The following is a 26,731-nucleotide window of genomic DNA, read 5'->3' on the forward strand; positions in this document are numbered from 1 at the left end:
CAAATATAGACTAGAAAAGAACAGAGACCACCACCAGAAACACCAGCGTTACAGGTAACACAATGGCACTAAATTCGTATCTTGGGATAATCTCTCTGAATGTAAATGGACTAAATGCTCCAGTCAAATATCAAACAATTGCACTAGTAAATATTTCAAAGTTTATCTCTAACAGATGCCCCCTTTTTGTTTTAAGTAACTGCAATACCATAATCATACCTAAATAATATTAATAATTCCTTAATTAATAATTCCTTAATAATTTCCAATCTCTGTTCCCATTTCCTCAGTGCTTTCCTGGGGGTTATTGTTTGTTTTACAATTTGTGTTTGACTTGGGATAGAATGTGGTCCATATATTGAAACTGGTGAATATGCCACTCTTCTGTTATTTTGGTTTTCTCGCCCTCTCTTTTCTTTCTTTTAATTTGTGGTTGAAAAAAACCAAGTCTCTCATACTGGAAAATTTTCCAGTCTAGATTTTGCTGATAACATCCCATAGTGTCATTTAAAATGTTCCCATCCTCGAGGCACCTGGGTGGCTCAGTCGGTTGGGCGGCAGACTACAGCTCAGGTCACGATCTCCTGGTCTGTGGGTTCGAGCCCTGCATTGAGCTCTGTGCAGACAGCTCAGAGTCTGGGCCCTGTTTCCGATTCTATGTCTCCCTCTCTCTCTGCCCCTTCCCTGCTTGCTCTCTGTCTCTCTCTCTCTCAAAAATAATAAAACATTTTTAAAAAATTAAAAATAAATAAAATTAAAAAAAAAAAATGTTCCCGGCCTCTAACCCGGTGAGTAGATCTGGAAGCCTGACCAGATTCAGGCTTGACTTTTTAAGCAGAGCTACCTCACAGATGGTGGTGACTGTATTTTTCTTTCTAGGGTCCAACCATTTAAATTTGAGGTACCGTAAGTCAGGCAGACTTCACTTAGGCAAACCTAATCTTAAAATCTCACACCATATTTCTTAGCAGGATAACAATGCAGCAACATATTTTTGATTTGTTCTCACACGGAGATATCACTATTTTGACTTAATTTCTCTCTGTTACTTCTCTTCCAAGTATAGCAGTTATCAATTCACTCTGATGCGTTTTCATCAGATTCCTTTATTTCAATCTCGGTTGGGTTTCTTCGGGTTGTGGCTTGGTCCACTCTTCTAGGTAAAAATTATTCCAGTACAGCGACAAGCATAAACAGGGTCAGATTCTGCCATTGTCAGCATCCAGCAGTGGCACTGAAATCTAGGTCTGTTTCATCACCACAATCAATTTCGTCTTGGTTAGGTTGCAGATCCAGTTGTTAGCCCCAGAAAGGTTTAGTCAGAATGAAATAAAGAGTGACACACAAGACAGCTTCTTCAAAATAACAAATCACTTTGTCCGTGTCTACTTCAACAGCACTGCTTAGGGGAATTCTGCATCTGATCAAGAGCAACGCCTTTGTTAAGAGGAACAATGGTGACGGGTTTCTGATGCAGTTGATAACATTATGCCTTCGGCTCCGTGCGGGACTTACACGAAGAGTTTTTCATGTTCCATCTTAATTCAGTGAGGAGCTCTGTAGGTTTTTGAGCAGATTCATTCTTACCCCAGCCTTAAGAATAAACCCGCACACAGCACACTGTACCAAACTTTGGAGCTACTACAGTTAACGCCAATTCAAACGTTACTTTTCAAAGCCTTTTGTGTGCTGCTCTTTATTCAAACTTCATTATCAAACATTTTGATGCCAATTTGAAAGACATTATGCTATTTGGTGAGACAGTCCCTGGCACACAGTAAGCACTCAAACATTACTGAATGAGTGATGAATATATAAACAAAATGGGTGTTCATTCAGTAAACCCTCAACATAGCTTGACTGAGTGGGACAGATTGCATGATTGATCTTAGCCAAAAGGCCGAGAAGCGATTGGACAGGTTGTAATCCATGAGCTGGAGTCATTACGTGCTGGTGTTCCACAGAGTTCTGCTGTCGGTCAGCCTTGGTTTTGTCTCTCAATCTCCTTGCTGGGCCATAGATCCGTCTTGCACTGACACCTACAGCTATATCTTGGGACCAGATCTCTTGCCAGACTTCAGGTTCTTATTTCCAATTCCTCCTAGACATCTCCACTTGGGTTTCCCACAAGCATTTCAAACTCCACCTATTCAAGCTGAATTCATCATCTTCCATTCCTTTATTTCTACCCTGGTGAATGACTCCACAATATCATTTGAGACTCATCCCTGTTCATCCCTGACATCCAGTGAGCCGCCAACTCCTGTTGGTTACACTATGTATACATTTCTCACAGCTGTCCCCTTCTCTCCATCCACCTCCACAGATTCCAACTTAAACCAGGCTCTACGAAGCTCTCTCTTAGACAACTTTAATAGTCTCTTAAAAGCTTTCCACACCTTTGTCTCCTCTTAGGCTCTAACACCCCCTAGCTCCCAGCCCCTGGAACCCACTGCTACCAAAGGAGATCTTATTTCTCTCTGCTTGGAACTCTTCATTGGCACCCATCACTTCTACTAACCTAGAAGTGATATGCCCACGTAATTTATCTTCTAACCTTTTGAGAGTGAAAGGTGGCCCTGTTAATAGTTACCCTGGTACAGGAGACAAAACTGTGACCGTTCCAGGCAAACCATCACAGAAGGCCCTCCCACGTGTCTGGCCACATCTCCCTCACACTCCTCAAACTCCGATGCCTCCCCACCACTTTCAGTTTCTGGAACATGCTGCTGCTCTGTTACCTCTGTGCCTCTGTACAAACTGTCTTCCCCTCTTAAACTATCCTCCCCTTCTGGCACATTTCTATTTATCATTTGAACTTCCTTTAAACATCACCTCCCCTGTGAAGCTTTCTCTAAAACCTTCTGGCTGATCTGATTACACATTCCTACACGCCACGACCATGCCTTGGACCCATTCCCATGGTGGGACCTGGGTGCCTGTCCTGCACACATAGGGCGCGTCTACCTCTCTCCTACGAGCTCCCTTAGGAAAGTGCCTAAGTCCTGTTCATCTTTATCTCCCCAGCATCTGTGGCGAATCACAGGTCTGCACCCAGCAGGTGTTTCCCATGTCCTTTCTCAGTCATGTCTTACATTTAATGAAAGCTTTTTTGCCTTAGCTGCTATTTCAGTGTAATTAATGACAGATAAGAAAATGAGAGAGGAAGAAATGAGGAGTAGTCAGCAGCTCCTAACACCAGTCCTGTATATCGCAGATCACTGCCCCATGTAAGCAATTTCTTAAGGAGAGCTTTGGAATTCTAGAACCTGAGCTGGTGGCAGAACTCCTAAAGGAAGTCATGAAAGGAAAATAGGCATAGAGATAAGTCAGGAGCATATTAGTCATTGTTCACTAACTTCTTGAGGCTTCTGAAAATATAATGTCAAAATAAAACAAACCTGCTTGAGTATTCATGGGGTCCCAGGCAGGGGTCTTGTTACCATAATAGGAACATGGAGACAGGAACCCCACTAGCATACTTTCGTAAAGCACTCTACAGTTTGCAAAGCATTACACATTTTAACATCTGACCTTCAAAACCACAGCCTCAGATGCACCCTGAAGCTCAACCGATATTTCTCGAGCTTTGACCATCCCTCAGGGATCCCAGGCTGATGCTCGTTTGACATCCCGAGACGCTGGACAGGCCCGACTTCACAGTGCTTTTTTATTTTTTTATTTTTTTTTTTTTAAAGGTGATTTATTTTTTTTATTTTTTTTTTTCAACGTTTATTTATTTTTGGGACAGAGAGAGACAGAGCATGAACGGGGGAGGGGCAGAGAGAGAGGGAGACACAGAATCGGAAACAGGCTCCAGGCCTGAGCCATCAGCCCAGAGCCTGACGCGGGGCTCGAACTCACGGACCGCGAGATCGTGACCTGGCTGAAGTCGGACGCTTAACCGACTGCGCCACCCAGGCGCCCCCATAGTGCTTTTTTAATATAAAGTCCTTCAGCATCCAAGATAAGAACAAGAACTCTAGGGGCGCCTGGGTGGCTCAGTCGGTCGCGCGTCTGACTTCAGCTCAGGTCACGATCTCACAGCTCATGAGTTCGAACCTCGCGTCTTGACAGCTCAGAGCCTGGAACCTGCTTCAGATTCTGTGTCTCCCTTTCTCTCTCTCTCTCTCTCTCTCTCTCTCTCTCTCTCTCTCTCTCTCTGCCCTTCCCCACTTCTGCTCTGTCTCTGTCTCTCTCAAAACTAAACAAACTTTAAAAAAAAAACTAAAAAAAAAAAAAACAGATAAGAACTAGAGCTCCAAATATCCTATCCGTCAGCCTGTCATTTTATGGCCAGGGATAACCTAGAGTGGCTGACAGGAGTGAAGCCAAACCAGGGACATTCTCACACTGCCAGGCTCAGGCCGCTGCCACAGCTATAGCAGGTACATGGTGGGGCTCCATTTCCTCATGTAACACAGAGAGGCAGCTATCACGTCCTCTGCATGTGACAAGGGAGCTGTGCTCTAAAGCAGCAGCAATGTGCAAACCCAAGCTGTGCCCCAGCTTAGGAGCCAACATGACAAGGCAATGCTCCCACAGTCTAGAGAGAATAGATCCGAGGTTCTAAAATATATCCCGCACATAGATGCCACCGCTCCTGAAATGTCAACATTAAAAATCTATTTCTCATGGATAAAACATCAATTTTAGCATCTTTTAAAATATGCAGCCACACCTAAGAGGAGTACCAAGATATTGATCACTATCACTTCAGTGTGAATTCGCCCATGAATTCACTATCTTCCTTATTGCCAACTGTTTCTAGAGAGAGGAGATCACTAGGCATCTTACCGGAGTAAGACACAGTTAAAGGCAGAGAGCAAAAAGAACTAACTTACAGGGGATGTAGGATTTACCACGGAGGAACTCGGCCAGCCTCCCAATTTTACCCAGGGTCACCTCTAAAAGGGCTACCCTTGCAATGACCTGGTAAGAACCCAGCCCTAGTAATATTTGGCATTCGTTTCTTCTTATCATTAAAACTAATAAATTAATATAATAAGAACATCTGTAAGAATTCCAGTGCCAGTGTTTTAGTGTTGCCGGTGTACATTTAAAGAGGATAGAACCTTAATATAATTTAGTCCTACAGAGGTGGCATAACTCTTAAAAAAAGAAGTCACATAATGACTACAGCACATCCAGATGTGGTCTAATGTGCATGGCCTTACTCCCATGTAACTTAGCGCAGAAAGATAGTTCAACACATGGAGAACCTCACCCACTTCCCACTCTGTCACTTCTCTCATGCCTGGGTTTGTCTATACCATGGTTTTGGCCATGTTCCATGTGCTATGAGAATGTTCTATCAACAGTGGTCTGTGATATCACATTCTATTTTATTTGCACTCTCAGTGGACTCATTTTTCTCACAAATCCCCTATGTACAAGATACCAAGCAAAACAAAAAGGTCTGTGAGCAGATCAAACTGGAATCTGGACTGCTTTTTCACGTCCAAGTATCCCACATCTCTGCTAATTTCCATATGGGAGCAAAACATCTGATAAGATGCAACAACTGAGACGACAGAAAAATTAAACATTAACATTAAAACAATTCGCCCACACGAATAAGAACAGTCAGCTGAGAGGAGAGAAAACCAATTTTCAAAGGCGTCACCAATTTGCAAAATGCCAACATCAAATGGACAAACCACTAAGCCACATGCTTAAAAACGTTCACAAAAATTTTAGTAATGGTGGCATAGTTTTTAATTGGCTAACCCTCCCACCAAAAAGAATTAAAGCCTCTATAAAATATATCTTAAAACAATTAGTTAAAAACACTGGAGAGCAACCAAAAAAGGACAGAAATTGGAGGGAATCTGACACGTGAAAGAAGGGAGTTGCACTGGTCAAGATCCATTATTTATGGGCCATCTCCCAAGATTATTCCGCTGGCTGCAAAGGGTCAAATCAACAGAATTCAAACAGAAAGCTAGGGTTTCATCGGCTTGAGGAGTAAAATGACAAGATTCAGAAACAGATGAACGGAAACTGAGCAGAGAACACCTGAAAAGAAGGCCACAGAGACAAGAATCCCCAAATCTATTAACTCCTCCAATCTGTGCATGTGCATGGGAGATTCGAAAAGGTCCACAAAAAGCAAGAACTAGAAGGCTGAAAGAAAGGAGATGAGATTTCTGTTTCTCACTGTGGGACAGTGAGTCTGAAGCCCAAGTCCCATAAAGTTAAAGGAACTTAAAACACCTTGAGCTTTCTACTGAAACCCCAACTTGATTACACCTTATGAGTGAAAACTATGTCCCAGGACTATGGAATTTGTCCAAGAACTAAGGGGGAAGGGTTAAAAAAAAAATCCTACTCTCAAAAGCCTTCACAAGGCTTTTAAGGTGATAACCAGTATTTTAGCTGCCTGCTGGAAAATAAAGAACAGAAGAGAAAAACCATAAGAAAAAGCCCTTGCTAAAATTTAAGTTACTCTTGATTTAAAAGAAAAAGAAGAAAAAAACAAACCGATCAGAAAACTAGGACTTGAAAGAACTTCCTCAATTGTGATGAAAAGTATTTACAAACTGCATACACCTAACATTATACTTAGTAGGCAAAGACTAAATTCCTTCTTTCTAAAATTAGTTATGAGACAAGGAGGTCTGTCCTAGAGGCCTCCAGGCACAATAAGACATGAAACGGAAATAAAAGCCATAAGTATTAGAAAAGAAAAAGAAAACTGCCTTTATTCATAGACAACATGATCATTTACAGAGAAAATCCTAAGATATCTCCCCCCCCAAAAAAAAAATACTCTAGTAGAAGTAATAATCGAATGTTTTTTAAGGTCATAGGATGCAAAGTCAAGAAACAAACAAAAAAATTCATTTCTATATACTGCTAACAATTTCAAATTAAAACTTCTAAATACCATTTATAACAGCATCAAGAGTTTAAAATACTTAGGAATACATTTTTTAAAATGTACAAGATCTCTATGTTGAAAATTATATAGAAATGTTAATACTGGTATAGATGAGAAACATTAAAAGCCATTGGTAAATGGAGAAATATACCATGTTTATGGATTTGTAGATGTTCACAATTGTTCAGATGTCAGTTCTCTTCAAAGTGACCTATAGATTCAATACAACTTAATTTGAAATCCAACAGGTTTTTGTGCGGAAATTGATAAGCTGACTCTAAAACTGACATCAAAATTTTAAATACTGTGGGGCACCTGGGTGGCTCAGTCAGTTAAGCATCCGACTTCGGCTCAGGTCATGATCTCATGGTTCGTGAGTTCAAGCCCCATGTCGGGCTCCGTGCTGACAGCCCAGAGCCTGGAGCCTGCTTCGGATTCTGTCTCCCTTTCTCACTCTGCCCTGCCCCTGCTCACGCTTTGTCTCTCTGTCTCAAAAATAAACATTAAAAAAATTTTTTTTTAATTTTAAATACTGAGAACAACTAAAATAACCTTCAAACAAACAATCAAAAAGAACACATTTTGAAGACTCACACTATTTAACCTTAAGACTTACTATAAAGCAATAGCAATAAACATGGTGTGGTCCTGGCATAAAGATAGAAAAAATAGATCAATGGAACAAAATAGAAAATCCTTAAATAGATCCACAGTGGGGCCAATTGATTGGTGACAAAGGTTCCAAGGTGATCCAATGGAAAAATGAAAGTCTTCAACAAATGGTAGGTAGTATAACAACTGGATTAGAGAATGGAGAAAAGAAAGGTCAACCCCTTCACACACAAATATTAAGAAGGAACAAAAACTTAAATATAACGTAACACAGACCTAAACATAAAAGCTAAGCCTAAAAGCTTCTAAAAGAGGGGCTCCTGGGTGGCGCAGTTGGTTAAGTGTCCAACTTCAGCTCAGGTCACGATCTCGCGGTCCGTGAGTTCGAGCCCCGCGTCAGGCTCTGGGCTGATGGCTCAGAGCCTGGAGCCTGCTTCCGGTTCTGTGTCTCCCTCTCTCTCTGCCCCTCCCCTGTTCATGCTCTGTCTCTCTCTGTCCCCAAAACAAATAAATGTTAAAAAAAAAAACAATTAAAAAAAAAAATAAAAGTTTCTAAAAGAAAATGGGAGAATATTTTTGTGACACTACGACAGATTTTTTAAGGAGGATACAAAATATATAAAACTATGAAAGAAGAGATTGATAAATTGGACTTCAGAGAAAATTTTTTTAAACATTTATTTTTTGAGAGAGAGAGAAAGAGTACACACAGGGGAGGAGCAAAAGGAGAGGGAGAATCTTATTCAGGTTCCACACTAGCCCTGAGCCTGATGCAGGGCTTGATCTCATAACTGTGAGATCTTGAGCCAAAATCAAGAGTTGGATACATAACCAACTGAGCCACCAAGGTGTCCCTGGACTTCAGAAAAATTTAAAACTTCAGCTCAAGTGTTAAGAAGGTGAAAAGGCAAGCTACACCCTTGGAGAAACTATTCACAATACAAATTTCTCACAAAGGATGCTTATCTAGAAACACAAACAACTCCTATAAATCAATAATAAAAAGACAAACTCAGTTTCAGAAAACAAAAGACTTCATGCACTTAGGAAGAAAATGACCAATCAGCCCATGAAAAAGTATTCAACATCAGGGAAACGCAAATTAAAACCACAAGATATTATTTTATACCCACTAGAATCTCTAAAATTAAAGAGGATAAACATACCAAGTATTGGCGAGGATATGGGATAATTGGAATGTTCAATACATTGCCCGTGGGAATATAAAAATATGACCACTTAGATAAACATTTGAGAGTTTCTTAAAAAAATTTTAATGTTTATTTATTTTTGAAAGAGAGAGAGCGCCCATGCGGGCATGTGTGCACAGGAGTGGGGGAGAGGCAGAAAGAGAGAGGGAGAACTCACACACCGCGAGATCATGACCTGAGCCCAAGTCAGATGCTTAACGGACTGAGACACTCAGGCACCCCATACATTTAAGAGTTTCTTATAAAGTCGAACATGTATCTCCTTTATTATCCAGCAATTCCATCACTACATATCTACCCAAGAGAAATGAAAGTGTACATCAACAAAAATGTATGTATAAGAATGGGCATAACAGCATTATTCATAATAACCAAAAATAGGGAAGACTCCAAATGTCCATCAAGAAGAGAATGGGTAAACACGTTCTACTACGTTTATATAACGGAATACTCAGCAATAGAAAGGAATAGGATGCTGACGCACACAATGACCTGAGTGGATCTCAAAGAAATTATGCTCTGTGCAAGAAATCAGACACAAAAGAGAACATACTATGTAGTTCCATTTATATAAGCTTTGAGAATAGAAAAAACTACGGTGAGAAAACAAAACAAAACATCCCATTTATTGCCTCGGGAGGCTGACTGGGAAAGGGCAGAAAGGGAACTTTCAGAGTGGTGGAAATGTTCTTTATTTTGGATTGGGGTGTTGTTTACATGGTTGTGTGCATTTGCCAAAGCTCAAATTCTTCACTTATGATCTGTGCATTTCCCTATATGTAAATTTTACCTCATTTATTTTTTTAAAAATTAGGGATGGGAGGTGGAAGAGGAATAGAATCCTTTAAAGGAGAGAATGAGACAAAGATTATAAGAAAGGGAACATGATCCTTAAATTTTTAACACATTCAGGGGCAAACTAAAAGTTTGGCCCCAAGCCAAAAATCTGAAGCACAATTTAATAGGCATGAACGAAAAGAGGCAAGAACCAATTCGGCTAAAATGATGATGAAAATAAAACTCAGTGCATATGTTAAATCACGAGATTGTCAGATTTAGCAAATATGTTGAATCTGGCAACCCAAAGCAATAGATCCTTAGAAACAAAACACCAGCCCACCCAACATAAAACAATTTTCTAAAGCATCTTCTACAAAATGCTCTTTTTATCATTTCCATGTTAGAAATTCTTACTGAGTATGAACTAACTTATACCAGGAACAGCCAAAACTTATCCTTACCTTCAGTGAAGCTCCCTGTTAGGGTTATTACCACAAATACTTTCCCTTCTGGCTCCAGATCCACCTAGAAAGAGAAAAGAATTGTGTGTCATATTCTAATTGTAAAGTATTTTTTTTGAGGGCCTCAAATAATTCTTTACAAAGAGGTCTATATTGTGCAAATCACAGCCATAAATCAGACCTCAGCAGTCTTTCATTCAACAGTAGGGGAATAAGAAACGAGTGCACAAGAAACTACAAAGATAAAAAAGCGAATCTAAGAGAAACAGTTCTTTCAATAAGTTTTCCTGGTCTTGAATTGTATTCTCTTCCATTTTGGCTCCTTGTGATATTATTGAGAAGTACGCAAAAACTTGGTCACTGTTTCTGAGACATTCCTAGCTGACGTCAGGGCAACATTTTATTAACCCACATGGCCGGTGTATGAAATAGAGAAACAATGGCAACATACAAGGTAATGAACAAATGTGGCATAGTCAGTTGCAACCTTTCCTTTTAGGAAGTAAAAAGTAGGAGAATACTGTCTCCATCTCTACCATTTTCTCTAAGTGTAGTTCATCTTCAGGAAGCACCAGGGAAGGCAATTCAGGAGCTTTGCATGAGCTCTTGCTCATTCCCGGAGCGTCAACATCCTTTAAAGCTCTTAATCTATGCTCTGAGATATCAAGACATCCGCTCTGCAAACGAGGCAGCTTGCAGTCTCCCAACCAGGTCTCATCCTCCACACACACTCGGGTTCCCAAAGACCCTCATGCAGCATGCCTCCGGATTTGGGCAGCGCCCTCTAGATCTGCTCTGATCACACTCAGTCCAGATAGACAGGCTCTGCCCTCTCCGTGCTGCGTGCTAACCTTGAACTCCCCAAGAACACCTCTGGGCCTTGGACTGTGAGGTTCTTCTGGCCCCCAATATGTGAATTTACAGCTGTCAAAATCTTGTCAGATTCAGCCATGGCTCCATTTCTGCCTTTCACCTTTCATCTGAGAGAGAGAGGTCCAGAGAAGCTGAGTACAGATACAGCTGGTCATTTTTGGTAGAATATTACATTTAAAGAAGCTGCAAATCGTATGGTATCGTGTCCAAACTAGGCAAGGACATGGCCTCCAGCCTGACTGCCCCAGCTGGTTCAGGTCTCTGGGCAAGGTCTTTAACCACCCCAAGCTTCGCTGTTCTCATTCAAAAGTCAGTGACATCACTATTCAGCATTTCTGGCATGGCTTCCACGAGATGAGCTCAAAGAGCCTTGACAGTGCTATTTACTGTTTTTACTGTACTTTACATCCACCCACCCAAAGACTGGTGGAAAAAATGCATTGACCTTACATATTTTTTTAATACCACGCTCCAATTCCATACTTTTTCAAAATAAAAGATGCCTGTTTTGCTCTGACTCAGAAAGTGTCACCTGTACAACAGCCTATTCTTATAAACCCCCCATTCTTCTGCACAAAATCTGCTGTCACGGTGTTACCACACTGTGGATCACCCCAGTGTTCAAACCGGCTACTTACCTCATGACTACCGCTTAGTTAACAATAACCCCTTAACTATCTTAATACCACTTGTGAACCTTTATGGAACAGTTCTGAAAATAGAGCTCTCTGGAGAGATGACTAAACAGGATGTCAGTCTCTAATTGTCTCCACTCTCTGCCTTGACTTGTTTCAAGTCAAAAATATGTTATTTTTACAAGCCACTCCCTCATCTTCAATATAAAGGCCTGGCAGAAAGCACAGGCATGCACACACATTCAACTCACAATATAAACTGCTGCTGGCATAGAAGGAGCTGCTGCCAGCCTCCAGACAGACAGACAGACTGCCGGGGCCGCCTCCGAGATCCTGCGGTCCACGGCCAGCCCGTAAACTCCCTGCAACACTGCCCTGCGGGCCCACAAAGAAGGCCACTCCACCCCCACGGGCCCAGAGCTGCTCTGACAGCCGGAGGTGCCACCACACGGAATCAGGAGCCCTCACAAGTAAAACGGGTTTGCTTCCTCATTTTTGACCACTGCCACCGTCACCATGGAAAAGCCAGCCTCAAACACCAGCGTCAAGCCTAGCCCAGCTAAGACCCCTGACCTTAGAAGAGGGCTTTACAAACTACTGGTCCACCATCAGTCTGACAGGAAAACAATGGCATGGGTTGCACACAACAGGGATTCTGCAACAGAAGATACGCGCATGTCACACAGTAAGGAAAAGTGCTATGCTGTGAAACTGCTGTTTGCGGTTTCATACGCATGTTTAAGAGTATACTGGGTTTTGGTGTAAAAATGTATCTCTCTCCAAAAGCAGAAGTGTTTCCACCATTAGTTTCCATGCATTGATACTAGTCTTTCCTCTACAGCTATGGTGGCTATTTTCTCTCCAGGTAGAACATCCATTCCAGCCTCCAGGAACAGCACTTCTGCTTGATTTGAGAACTATCCCTCCCTTATGGTGGTCCAGATGGTACAGCTGGGATTCTACTCCTAGTTCCAGATTGGACATGTGACCCAGGCCTCGCCAGTCAAGGCACTGAATTCTTCCAGCCACGATGGCTGGCCTGGAGCTGACACGTACCCTATAACCAATCATCTGAGTAATCACTATTCCCTACCCACAGTAACTGGCTCAGGTGTGGGCACAAAATCTAACTGGATCCAATTAGGAATCCTGGATCTATAAGGAAGAGACAAGATCTCACTTCTGCTGAGCTTTAATCTAGAAGGGCATAAACTTGGGAGTGCCCGGCACCCTTCCTGTCACCACATTGGGCTAAAGAAGGAAGCCAGTTACAACGAGCCGACAGACAGAAAGAGACCAGGTCTTATTGTCATTTACATCCTTAGATCAAGCAAGGCTTGATTCTTCTGGACTTTTCAGTTATCTGAGCCTGTAAATTCCTTTTGCTTTGGCCAGTTTGAGTAGGGTGTCCTATCATCTGTACCCAAAAGATTATCCAAATTGGCAGCCAAAGAAAATTAGTCAACTTTTTGAAAACAGTTATCGCCTCCCCTCTATACCTTCAAACATCCATTTTACCCCTACAATCTGATCCTCTGCCTCCTTTTGGCATCGAAACAGCTTCTGCAACCAATGACAAATACAAAATACAAAAAAAAGAAAAAACCACTGTCAAATACAAAGATATGTGTTTTCATGTCCATTCATTTCTGCAGCTCTGATCCTCTTGACAGCTTCCTTCTTTATGATTTCCTTGCTCCTTATTTCCAGGGCACCCACTTTCCTCATCTCCTCACTGTTCTCTTTCTCTCTCAGACTCCTTTCCAACATAGCTCTCTCTCTCGCGCGCGCGCGCTCCTTTCCAGCACCTCTTTCTCTCTCTTGGGTTGCCTTTAAACCATGCTAAGCCCTCTGTTTCTTCCTCTGTGTTTCTTCCTCTGAGCCTGCTTCGGATTCTGTCTCCCTCTCTCTCTGCCCATCTCCATCAGAAATTTAAAAAATTAAAAGAAAAAACTCAAAACTCATCCTTATAGGAAGACCTTCCCAGACCTTTTATTTTTTTCCCTTTGAGAGAGAGAACGTGCATTCACGCGCACGAGTGGAGGAGGGGCAGACAGAGAGGGAGGGAGAATCTTAAGCAGGCTTAATGTCCAGTGCAGAGCCTGATGTAGGGATCAATCTCACAACCATGAGATCATGACCTGAGCTGAAATCAAGAGATGCTTAACCGACTAAGCCACCCAGTTGCCCCAATTTTCCCAGACCTCTTCAAGCAGTTGGACAACTTTGCACCATTCTAGACACCATTGCTAGAACCCACATCATGCTGCAGTCATTGTGCCCTGTCCCTTAGAATCTACCTTGAACATAAGAGGACTGAAACATTAGTGGAACTAATGAGTAAATAAGTTAACACAAGGTGAATATCCCAAGCTCCTTCAGTAGCTTCCTACAAGGCATGGTTTTCTCCTCCTTCCACATTCAGATCAGTTTCCTCCAGATATGCCTTAATTTATCCATATACCCTTAAAAAGAGAACATCAGCCTGTAGGTATGACTGGGTCCTTACAGAGGAGATCAAAATAACACCAACCTTGATCTTGTCAGTGACACTGTCCATTGCTGATGCAGCTACAGACTGCATGAACACTATGAGAAGCCCTAGTGAGCCAGGTTGAGTTTGCTATCAACTAAAACCTCTGCACCTCTTCTATGTGCCATCAGGCTCTGTTTCCCACATCCTGTGTAGTGGTTAGGCCCAAAATCCTAGGAGCTTCCTATTTTCTCCCTAGAACTACAGATTGTTCTAGGCCCCAAGGTTTGCTACATCCCACATCCACTTGGTTCAAATAATTTTCCTTCTCAGCTTTATGGCCTCCAGTGTCAGGGCATGGGTTAGCTATGTCATCATCTAAAGCACTGAGAGAATGTCCAACAGAAAAAGGTTGAGGCCAGAGTGTTAGGGAGGCTTCACATAGAAATGGATGCATTTAGCATTCTTTCTGTAACAGACATTCAGGGAGAAATAACTATACTAACACTTCTCTCCAATAGACCACTTCTGTGGGTCAGAAGGGCACTCCTGGGTGCCGTCAAAACTCAGAAAGCAATAGACTTTTCTTTTTGTTTAATTTACATCCAAGTTAGTTAGCATATAGTATAACAGTGATTTCAGGAGTTGATTCCTTAATGCCCCTTACCCATTTTAGCCCATCCCCCTTCCCACAAGACCTCCAGTAACCCTCTGTTTGTTCTCCATATTTATGAGTCTCTTATGTTTTATCCCCCTCCCTATTTTTATATTTTTGCTTCCCTTCCCTTATGTTCATCTGTTTTGTATCTTAAAGTCCTCCTATGAGTGAAGTTATATGATATTTGTCTTTCTCTAATTTCCCTTAGCATAAAACCCTCTAGTTCCATCCATATAGTTGCAAACGGCAAGATTTCCTTCTTTTTGATTGCTGAGTAATACTCCATTATATATATATATATATATATATATATATATATACACACACACACACACACACACACACCACATCTTCTTTATCCATTCACCCATAACAATGGACTTTTAAAAAATGACATTATAATGCACAAATAGTATTAATTCAACAAATGGCGCTGTAACCAATGGATGTCTATATGCAAAATAGTGAACTTCAGCTCTTACATTGTAAATTACACAAAAATTAACTCAAAATGGATCACAGACCTAAAGAAAAACCTAAAAATTTAATACTTCAAGAAAAATACACAAGGGAAAGTTGGGGGGATCCTGGGTTAGACAAATTTTTCTAGATATGAAACCAAAAGCACAATCCATGGAAGAAAAAAATGACAAATTGGACTTCATCAAAATTAAAGTTTCTCTCTTTGAAAGACCTGCTCAAGAGTATGAAATATGAATCACAGATTAGGAGAAAATAGTTGAAAATAGTATAAAACAGATTAGGAGTAAATCCTATATCTGATAAAGTATTTGTATCCAGAATGGAGGACTTACAAAATTCACTAATAAAACGAACAAACTAACTTGTCAAAGATGGGTTTCATCACTTCATGTTTCACTGAAGAAGATATACAGATGGCAGATAGGTACATAAAAACAAGCTCAACATCATTACTCATTAGAGAAATGCAAATTAAAACCACAATGCAATAACAATATATACCTCTTAGGATGGCTAACATTGAAAAGTCCAACCATACTGTTTGCACAAATACGGAATAACTGGAATTCTCACACACTATTGATGTGACTGTAGAATGGCACCATTACTCTGGAAACAGTTTGACATTTTCTTAAAAAGTTACACAACACACACACCTCCCATTTGATCCGGCCATTCCGCTCTAGGTATATACCCAAGATTAAAGACAGCATATGTCCATACAAAGACATGCACACAAATGCTCACAGGAGTTTTTAAAATGTGGTATAGCCATATACTGGAATAGCATTCAATAATAAAAAGAATGAACTGTTGATGCATGCAACAGCATGGAAGAATACTGAATGAAAGAAACCAAACAAAAAAGAGTACATTCTGTCTAGAAAAGGCAAACTAATCTATAGTGACAGAAAGGTGATCAGGGGTTGCCTGGACGCAAGGGTAAGGAAACTAGGACAAGTGATAGGGAAGGATTACCACAGGGCATGAGAGTACCAACACAATTAAATGGAAAAAGAATATTCTTTTTAACTAATGGTGCTAGGACAACTGGATATCCACATGCCAAGGAATGAAGGTGGCCTGTACCTTATACCATATGTAAACATGAACTCAACATGGATCAGAGACCCAATACAGAGCTAAAACTATAAAATTCTTAGAAGAAAGCATAGGAGTAAGTTTTCCTGACCTTGGGTTAGACAATGGTTTCTTAGGTAGGACATCCAAGTGCAAGATATGACATCAAGTACAAGAATATGTACAAGCGACAAAAAAAAAAAAGTGGTAAGTTGGACTGCATCAAAGTTAAAAACTTTTAAGGTAGGAAAACAAAGAGTCTATACCTCACCACCCAGATACCCTTTCCCAAGGGCCGCTCTCATCAACTTTCCCCTTCGAAGCCTCAGCTGGCTTCCCAGTGCCTTCAGAATAAAACTCAAGCCGCTCCACCTGGCTCTCTGGGCTACCTGGGTTCCCTTTCACTGCTTCCACATTAATTTATCCAAACCTCTTTTTCAAGCTTCCATTCTTTAAACCTGCTCATCCAGTCAGGCCTGTCTCCTCACCATGGCTTAGCCGTTCCTTTGCTCATGCTGTCATCTCTGCTTGGAAAGTCTCTCTTCACCTAGCCACTCATTCAAACCTTTACTGAATTATTCCTAGGGCTGGGATTATCTCCAGGTGTTCAGGATTTCCCAAAGTAGCTCCCTAGGGCTACAGGTGGGATATGGAACCCAGTGTACCTGGTGAAAATGAACCAGCCATAGGAGCTGAAGGAAAGAACTTTTCCCAGGAAGATCTTGACATGAGCACTGATGCCTCTAGTCTCAAAATTCCTATCTTGAGTATTATCTGAATACTTACCTATGCCCTTGAACAATTAGATAAAATTTCATATACTTATATCTTGTCACTTGCAGTAAGTCTGTAAGCTCCACTCCAGCAGGATCTGACACTTTTATGTTCCCCAAAGGGCCTAGCAAAGTTCCTTGAACCAAATAAACACTCAACAAATATCTGCTGATTTAGTCTAATGAGTTGAATTGGAAGTTGCATTTGATCACCTCAATTTCATCACCTATAAAATGGGAATAATATCCCCACATGCTATAATAAACATGTGAATGCACTTCACAAAATATAAAAGCACGCCAAAATGACACCAAGGCATACCAGTAGTGTGTGGAGTTCATGGGCCCACGGCCTAGGCATCCTGCTCTGTTTGCTTGATGTTCCCACTAGATCTCTAGGATCCCCTCCCTCCCCTCTACACCCCTACCCTGTGTTTGCCTTCCCTTGGCATCACTTGGCAGAAGCTGAACAAGTCACTTACATCCCGACTCTGTCTCCTTGGTCATGAAATGAGAGGACTGTCTAAAAACCTTTCTAGCTCTGATGTTGCATGATTCTAAACAGGCTTAGATAAAAGCCTACATACAGGACTCAACGGAAACACTCATTTAATTAACTGGTAATAATTTACAACCATTTCCCTTCACAAAAGGCATTAGAATTGATCATAGACAGGAACCTTCTGTCTACTTAATATTCATCTTGTCCTGGGATAAGCAGAGGGATCTAGCATATTAAAAGAAAAAAAAAACAATCCTTTATTTGGGCAAAAGTAGAAGTTCACCTAGACTCTGGGCCTTGAGCCAAACATCTGTGAGATTCAGATTTTTGGCTTGGTGGCTTGTTTCTGTAACTTTTCTAAGTCCTGCTCTCTAGCGATAAGTAACCACCTAAAACCGTGATAAAGTATTTCACAATTCTCTTTCAGCTGAAACTATCAGGCTTAAGAATGAAAGTTCATATCTCCAACAAGGAAATATACAGCTGTGTTCTTTAATAATACAAATAACAGCTACTATGTCTTGAGTTTATCAATATGTAGGAGCTAAGTGCCTGACCTACATTGTTTCTCACCTTCACCACCTGCAAGTATCACCACCACCACTATACGGACGGGAAAAATGGAGGCTCAGAGAGGTAATGGAATTGACCAAGGTCACCAGCGGTGAAGGCCAAGACAAGACCCAGATTCAATGAAGATCACATATTGGTTCCACAGCAGCCTGTCTCAAGGCTGCAATGTGTGACGGCATCTGTCTATGGGTTACTGCAGGCTTACCCCTTGCCTTTTGCTCCCCTGATGCCAGCTTGCCTGCGTTTCTGGCATGGTAGGTCATCACATCACCTATCTCCTTTGGGAACTCAGGCAAGACTCATGCCATCAGCACCTGAGGATGCTCCCTGTCAAATGCCAGTTTTCCTCAGTGTTCCAGGCTTGCCTCCTCACTGCCAAGGCCAGTGGTAGTGGCACCAGCCTGACGGTGTCACTAGATGGCTCCCCATAGGGGGTACGAGGCAGGAGCTGCTAAGCATAGCAAATCTGTGCTGGAACTGGTAAAAAGCAGTGCGCAGCTCAGGACCCATTAGTCATCTGCCTGGAGGACCCGAGTCAGTGTCATGTGCTGTAGACAGACAACGCATCCCCTCGCTGTGGGAAGGCATTTATAGCAAAAGGGGGTGAATGAGGCAAATCCCACGGCCCTGCTGATTTTCTATTTTCATCTAACAATCAGACAAGTTTTAGGAGTTAAAAACACTCTAAGAGGTATCACAGATTAAAATTATCAGAAAAAGGTGGCAAAAGCTGAACAGAAGAGCGAGGCTTATCAAATCTGACTCAAGTTGAAAGTGAAGGAAGATACTATCTCTATTTTAGTGATTATGTCCTCATCTCGCCAAGTCTGGGCCTTCCATTAGGGTCAGAAAAGGGGATGGGCATAGAGCCCCAGGCTGTGACCACAGCTCTGGTGGCAGGACATCTGGTGGACTAGCCTTTAAGTTTTGTTTGTTTTTTTTTCATATCTATGGTTCCAAGTCAGAAGTGATTTCTGAACTCCATTGAGCAAGTGAAGACGTTTCAATACTACTAAAGAATCTGTCTCTGAAATTCACACTTAAGGCTCATGATAACTCTTCACCAGCCCAGCTAAACATACCCACAAAACCATTATAAATTTAGCTGACACTCCATTACCTCTATGTTCGAGCATAAACGACGTATCTCGGGCAAAGTCAAGTCTGGTGCATTAAAATTAATTTTTCAAAGTTTCTCTGCCTGTAAGGAAAAATCAAGATTGATTGATTGGAGAGTCAAGATTGGATATCTCTGAGGAGAGGTTTTGTTTTCTCTGCCAAAAGTGGGCTAAGGACAGATAGAAATGGTCTTCTGGAGAAGTGCTGTGTCTCTCTGTCAGTCTTTGACTCCACTATCTAAGGGACTGAAAATGTAAATTAAATGAATGTCGCCTTAGGCTCTTCAAAATGTTCCACTACAGTTCCTCCCCAGTTACATCCCAGGTAGTTTAATTCTGTGCTTACCTGATGCATCCTCTGTGAATGAGGACAGAGGCTGTGAAGGCCCCTGCCCAGGCCCCACTGCAGTCCAGAGAGGCCAACGCTCCTAATGGACCAAAAGGGGCAGGCCAAGCCCTTCTGAAGAAGCCAAACACCCACCCTGGAAACCGGCAAAGGCTTCTCTGAATAGCACCCTCCAAAACCGAGGAGGCACCTTCCTTCTCCTCCAATAGGATGTCCCCGAGGACCTCACACCAAAGCAGATCCTGAAGTGAGAGAGAGAACCATAGTAATTGTGTTCCCTCACCATACCGCATATCCCGCATATCAAAGAACACTTTAAAGGAGCACTTTCTTCATGATCTCAACCCTTCTCTTTCCTGCTCCATAGACCCTTCCAGAAAGAGAACATACTCTCCACTTGCCAGGATGAGGCACTAGATGAAATGGACAGGTGGCTGTTTGACCCTGGCTACAGGAGACAAATGTTGTCCGTGCCCAACCTCCTACTCAGCAGCCTTCCAGCCTCCTTCCTTTTCCACAGCCTCTGTGGCTGTCTGGTAAGAGGTGTCAGTCAGCGCCACAAGAAGCCTCCTCCTCTGAGGGGAAGCTCCCACAAAAAAGGGAAAATAGCAGGAGATAGAGTCTAGTAAGTTTTGCCACAGATGTTAAGTTACTTTTCTAGAGTGAACAGGGATATATCAAATATTTGTAATGAAATAATTATCCCCCACTGCTCTGCCCCCATCCTAACATTTTAAACTGAAGCTGTCAGATTATTTTTTAAAAGGATATAAATACACCCAGAATTATTCTACATTGTTGACTCTCACTATCCATCATAATGGAGGAAGAAGGAAAAGCTCTAGCAAAACCAAACCAAGGAATAAGCCAAAACTACATATTTAGCATACTTAAGCATTCAGGATGCTTTACTCACTTATACTTAAATGGTCATTGCTCAGGCTCTAGGTCAACTGGAAAAGACTCTAAATTTCAAGGGACACCAGAAAATACCTCCAGCCCAAGTGTCTCTCCCAAATGGTTATGACACCTGTACTCTTTTTGGTCTTCCAGAAGGAAGGAGAAATGAAAGCTCTACAGAGGGGACATTTATGCCCTTCCTAGAAATTCAGATAGTTTTCCAGGAAGACCAGAAGAGGAAGTATATACTAATGCATAGAGGACCTGTTGGTGTTACATACGGTTGAATGCAGACTCTGTCAATGAAACAGGTCAAGAACGACGCTGGAGAAGAAAGGGTATTCGATCAATCATTGCCTCATGGCACAATGGAAAGTTAGCCCTTATCCTAGGACAATGGAGAGCCACTGAGGGGGTTCAGTCAGCAATGTTACAGGATCACATCTATATGACAGGTCCCTACCTATAGAGTGTTGGGGTTATAAGGAGAAAGAAGCTGGTGGTGGGCATAAACATTCAAAGAATAGTCCAGCAGTCTTAGGGAAGGATGGCACTGACTTGAGCTAAGCCAGCAGCAGAGGGAATGGAGAGGAGGAGCAGCCAAACCTTGTAACCGAAGTGTAGTGGAAGATGAAAGAGAAGTAGCCACAGAGTCTCTAGGCCCAATGGTGGTCCCTGGTGCCATTAACCGAGACAAGAACTCCAAAGGGATGAGCAGATTTGGAGGAGAGATAGAGTTTAATCATTACCCATGTCAATCGACCATCTACGGCTTAACAACTGCAGATGAAGAACGAGGAAGGCCAGAAAAATATAAAATACAGCCCAGTACAGTCTCAGCCAAAAAGGTAAGGACAACATTAAAAGCACATGCAGATCAAGAGAAGGAACAATCAAGTTATAATAAGTGGAAGGGGAGGCCACTGTGAGTCAAGAGAACATCATGAGCAGAGGTAGAACAAATATCGGAATACAAACTAGACCAGTGTGCATGGAGGAGTGTCCATTCAGAGGACTAAGAGAAGGTTGGAGGCAAAACCATAGAAGCTGCTGCACTGGGAAAACTTTAACCTTATTATGCGTGCGAAGAGCCATCACTAGAGGTTTCTGATTATGCAAATTAATGGAGAGTAACAAGTAAAGGGGGCATTTGGTCTATTAGACCAATGAATGGGGAATCACTATGGTCTAGAAATATGAAAAGTTTCATAAAGGTAGAATCAGCAGAAATTAAAAATAATTTGAAGTGAGTAAACAAAAGTAGTAGAAAGGCAAAGGAATATTGAATTTTGGAGCTGGGTAACCTAGGGTCTATGCCCCACAGGCCAATTTCAGCCCACTGCTTATTTTTGTAAGTAAAGTTTTATTGAAACACAGCACACCTATCTTTGTTTACATATTATCTATGGGTATTTTTGCGCTACAAAGGCAGAGGTAAGTAGTTATGACCGAGACCTTATGGCCACAAAGTCAAAAATAGTTACTGTCTGGCCCTTTACAGAAAAAGTCTGCCAACCTCTGTTGCCATCAACCAACCAAGGAACGCAGGGGGAAGGAACATGTTTTAGAAGGAAGGAAATGAGTTCAAATTTGGACACAAGGTACTCAAATAGAAACATCTAGCAAGAAGTTAGAAATAAGGACAAACTGTGAAGATAGGGATGGGGTTCTTATCTGGGAATCTTTCTCAAAAGTTGGTCACTAAGAGCCACTAAATTTTTCAAGAAAGAGCACAGGAAAGGGAGAATCAGGAAAGGAAATTCATTTAGGAGATGGAAGAAAGAAGAACCAGAGATGCAATCTGAGAGGTGAGTGGCCTCACCCAGGTGCGGTTGTGGCACGTGAGAGAAAACAGCTTCAAAAGAGAAGAGAAGCCACACGCTGCACAGGTGGAGGAAGGTAAGAGCCCTCAGGCTTGGGAACTGGGAGGTAACAGAAGGACTTCTTCCAGGATACCCATCCCATCTTTAGCAGCTCTGTTGGAAAGGTCCTCCTCATGCTAAGCTAAAGTGCATCCAGATCCCTGTACCTTCCCCTGCAAGTTCAGTTCCACCTCTACAATTTACCCTGCCAAGACAGGGACAGAGAGAACAGCACAAAGGCAGGAAGGAACATGTAGTTTAGTTAAGTTGTACTATATAGTTTGAGTTTTGAAGGTAAAGCTAGAAATGCAAGGTTTGGATGCCAAGTTGAGTTTAAATTTAAGTGTGAAAAATGAGACTAGTAATAGTAAGGATAGGCTAGAAGACAAGCTAGCAGGGAGCAGACTGGACTGGGTTATAGCGGGCACAGTTAAGGGTCTATTCCAACCATACAGGTTGGCAGTGGAGGAAACAGGAGGAAAACACTGTAAGAGGAGCTCAGCGTGACTTGGAGACTAAGGGTTCAAGATGATGAAAAGCCAAAAAGGCTCCAGGATCGGAAGCTCGTAAGACAGCCTGGAAGAAGTAACAGAATCCAGAAGGTCAGTTGGGTGTGGATGACTCTAATTTATAAACATCTTGATTTTGAAAGGACAGGTTCAGGTAGAAATGTTTGGCCAAAAGATAGATGGGTCTGAAACGTAGAACAAAGGGCCAGGCAGAGTTTTAAGCGTCACCCACGCAAAAGTACAACTGAGCCACAAGATAGTTGATCCCAAGGACAGAGGGTACAGTTGAAAGAGCAAAGGGTCAAGGGCCAACACCGTGTTTAGAGGATAGGAGAAAGCAGAACGAGCAAAAGAGAAAGAAGAGAGTGCAGAAAGACACCACAGTCACGTGAGGCACCCTGAGCAGTTCCACGTGCTTTTTTGCCATCTATCTTCACAACTGCCTCTGAGTAAGGAGAAGCAGAGCACCATTATCCCCACCGTACCGCACAGTCACCCAGAGGGAAAAGACGTAATAAATTGGCAGCAGGTTAACCTAGGTTTGGATTTTAGGGCCTCAACTACCACTCCCACCATCCTGTGAAGAGAATCCTACAGCATTTATGTCTTTTTGAGAAGCCTGATTAATGAATATTTACCACACAAGAAGGTTTCATAAAGTTTACCTGCTCCATTCTCTTACTTCTTCCTAAAGCATCTGCTTTTAGGAACTAGTTTCCATCCACAGCTGCAACCCAACGAGGGCATCCGCCAGCTGACAGGCTGACAGCAGACCAGTTTCTAAATATCAGGTGAAATTAAAACCAGATCCGCTTTCAGATACAACTGGCTGGTAGGACTCTCAACTGGATATTAAATGAAATGGTGAGTTGGGGCCATTGATGGGCTTAGGAAGTAAGAAGAGAAACCTGAGACAGAATCCGCACCGCCCCCCCCACCACTTCCCACCCCAGATCTAAATCGGAGCTACTCAAACACCTGAACCAGGACTCTCTGGGGGCTTTTCAGGGAAATGGAAAACCCATCCCACACTACTTCCTTCTTTTAAAGCAGCAAATGACAAGGCCCTGCCAGCCTTGCCTTGTCCTATAAGAAACTGCTAATATTTATTCTATTTCTTCTACCTAGCAACACTTTCAGGCTCTTAAAAATGCCTTCATGGGGTGCCCTGAGTGGCACAGTTGGTTAGGCATCTGACTCTTGACTTCAGCTCAGATCATGAGCTCCTGGATCGTGAGATCCAGCCCCGCGACAGACTGCGCTGACAGCACAGAACCTGCTTGGGATATTCTCTCTCTCTCTCTCTCTCTCTCTCTCTCTCTCTCTCTCTCAAAATAAGAAATCATTTTTAAAATGCCTTCATTAGGGCAGGAGGTTTTTTTAGGGCAGTAAAACTCTTCCATATGATACTATAAGGACACGAAGCATTTGTCAAAACCCTTAAAACTTCACAGCACAATGAACCTGAATGCAGTTAAAAAAATAAAAAGCATTTAGGAGGTCAAGAGATCCCAGGATGGAATGCAGACCACAACATGAGAATCAACCGTATTAAAATGTATGAAATCACCTCACCGAAGGGAGTAGGGGAAAAGGTGCTGAGCTAAGTAACTCTGGGAGTGAAGACTCTAGGCAAAAGGAGGCACTTAACTGTAGCTAAAGTTGAGCAGTGGGAATGATCCCAGCGGATCGTTCTGACACTGCTATACGTGTGAGCAATGGATGGATGGAGGGTGGTGGGAGGGAGCTTCTCACTGTTGCATGGGAGTCTGCAGACAAGGGGAGAAAGGCCAAAATGACCCATGTGGTACTGTATTGGAGTTGGAGACATCCGTATGAACTCATGTTTGCTTAATACAGCTACATATGGATATACACAGAAATACAGATATGTGTATACATAAAAGTTAGGACACATACATCCATTTCCTTGACCTGTCAGCTGGAAGGCCCTGCACCCAATGAGCAACATGCACATGCAGCTTCCAGAACTTGGTTTCTAATTCCATTCTCTGATAAAAGGAACCAGGGCTCCTTGAAAGAATGGCTGATTCCAGGGATGCATTAAGGAATATATACAATGAGCCTGGAACACCAGGTAGTGCCAGCAAGAGTAAGAAAGCATTAAGGGGCACCTGCGTGGCCCAGTCAGTTGAGCATCTGAATTAGGCTCAGGTCATGATCTCACCATTTGTGAGCTTGAGCCCCACATCAGGCTCTGTGCTGACAGCTCAGAGCCTGGAGCCTGCTTTGGATTCTGTGTGTGTGTGTGTGTGTGTGTGTGTGTGTATGTGTGTGTGAGTGTGTGTGTCTCTCTCTGCCCCTCCCCAACTCACACTCTGTCTCTCTCTCTCTCAAAAATACACATTTAAAAATTAAAAAGAAAGTCTTAAAAAAAAAAACCCACAACGATGGAGGTATTTCACAAAAGGATAAAGGAGCCGCTGAAAGAGCTCCCAAAAACCAAAACTGGAAGATTTTGAGCAAAAAAATAATGTAGAATTGTATATAACCTGAAGTATAAATATTCATAAGTCCACAGAGAACTAAATAAATGACTGAATACATACATACATACATACATACATACATACATACATACATACATTGGGAGAAGGGACAAGTCTCCAATGCAGAAAATTATCAAATAATGTATGTACATACTGCCCCCCTCCTGGAGGTGGGCCATAACTCATCACACCTTAAGTGTGAGCTCTGCATAGTGACTTCCTTCCAAAGAGTACAGTGCAGAAACGGAGGAAAAGGAGTAAGTTCAGGGGAGAAACCTTACAAACGTTAGCTCAGCCATGTGATCAAGGTCCACATCCACAGGATTAAATCATGTTGATAGTATTCCTGTATGTAATGTGTAGCAATGTAATTGATGTGACGTAATGAAATACGGCACTTTAATTCTGTGGTCTTCCTCTGCAAAAGCCTTCCATAAGCCCTGTCTAACCACAGAGAAATATTAGGCAAACCCAAATTGAAGGATATTCTACCTGACTTGTATTCCTCAAGCTTTTAAGCTCACCAAAAACAAAGAACATCTAAGAAACTGACAGTCTCAAGGAGACTAAGGAATAATGACAATAAAATACAGTAAAACCTTGGTTTGTGAGCATAATTTGTTCTGGAAACATGCTTCTAATCCAAAGCACCTGTGTATCAAAATGAATTTCCAGAACCATTGGCACAGTTGTGATCATGTGACATTTGGCATCACGTACTACTCGTTTTGCAAGACATCACTCGTTTATCAAGTTAAAATTTATTAGAACTGTTTGCTCGACTCACGGAACCCTCGCAGAAAAAGTTACGCACAATCCAAGGTTTTACTATGGAATGTAGTATCCTGGATGGAATCCTCACACAGAAAGGGCACATTGGGTAAAAACTGATGAAATCTGATTAACCTATAGAGTTTAGGAATAATACATCATTATTGGTTCATTAGCTGTGACAAATGTACCATGCTAATGTAAGATAGTAATAACAGAGGAAACTGGGTGTGGGGTGTATGGGAATTCTCTGTACTAGCTTTCCAATTTTTTTGGAAATCTGCAATTATTTTAAAATGTCTATTTAAGAAAAATGTCTTTTAAATAAAAACTGCCTGGGGCGCCTGGGTGGCTCAGTCGGTTAAGCGTCCGACTTCAGCTCAGGTCACGATCTCGAGGTCCGTGAGTTCGAGCCCCGCGTAGGGCTCTGGGCTGATGATGGCCCAGAGCCTGGAGCCTGCTTCCGATTCTGTGTCTCCCTCTCTCTTTGCCCCTCCCCCGTTCATGCTCTGTCTCTCTCTGTCCCAAAAATAAACGTTGAAAAAAAAATTAAAAAAAAAAAAAAAGAACACCTGACCTTTTTAGACTGTGTATGTAACATTACCATATGAAGGCTGAGATGTCCCGTTCCTAACCTGCCCCATCTGGCGTGGTGTTAGCACATTGAACCTCAGCCAGCTTTCATGCTGCGGTGTTCTGTTACCCCACACTCCTGGAG

The 26,731-nt window shown here is 42.1% G+C and overlaps 1 protein-coding gene across 1 annotated transcript in view; it reads right to left on the reverse strand.

Moving 5' to 3' along the window:
- The window catches only part of PRKCH (protein kinase C eta), a 231,346-nt gene that overhangs the window by 154,496 nt on the left and 50,119 nt on the right, over positions 1 to 26,731 (reverse strand). Inside the window, exon 2 of the mRNA XM_047079551.1 lies at positions 9,948 to 10,011. Coding sequence (XP_046935507.1) covers positions 9,948 to 10,011 — 64 coding nt within the window. The remainder of the gene's footprint in view (positions 1 to 9,947; positions 10,012 to 26,731) is intronic.

This window comes from Lynx rufus, unplaced genomic scaffold (assembly GCF_022079265.1).
Source record: "Lynx rufus isolate CCGP_SWC_20201006 ecotype Redwood Valley unplaced genomic scaffold, mLynRuf1.p SCAF_17, whole genome shotgun sequence".
In the NCBI taxonomy this organism is placed as follows: Eukaryota; Metazoa; Chordata; class Mammalia; order Carnivora; family Felidae; genus Lynx; species Lynx rufus.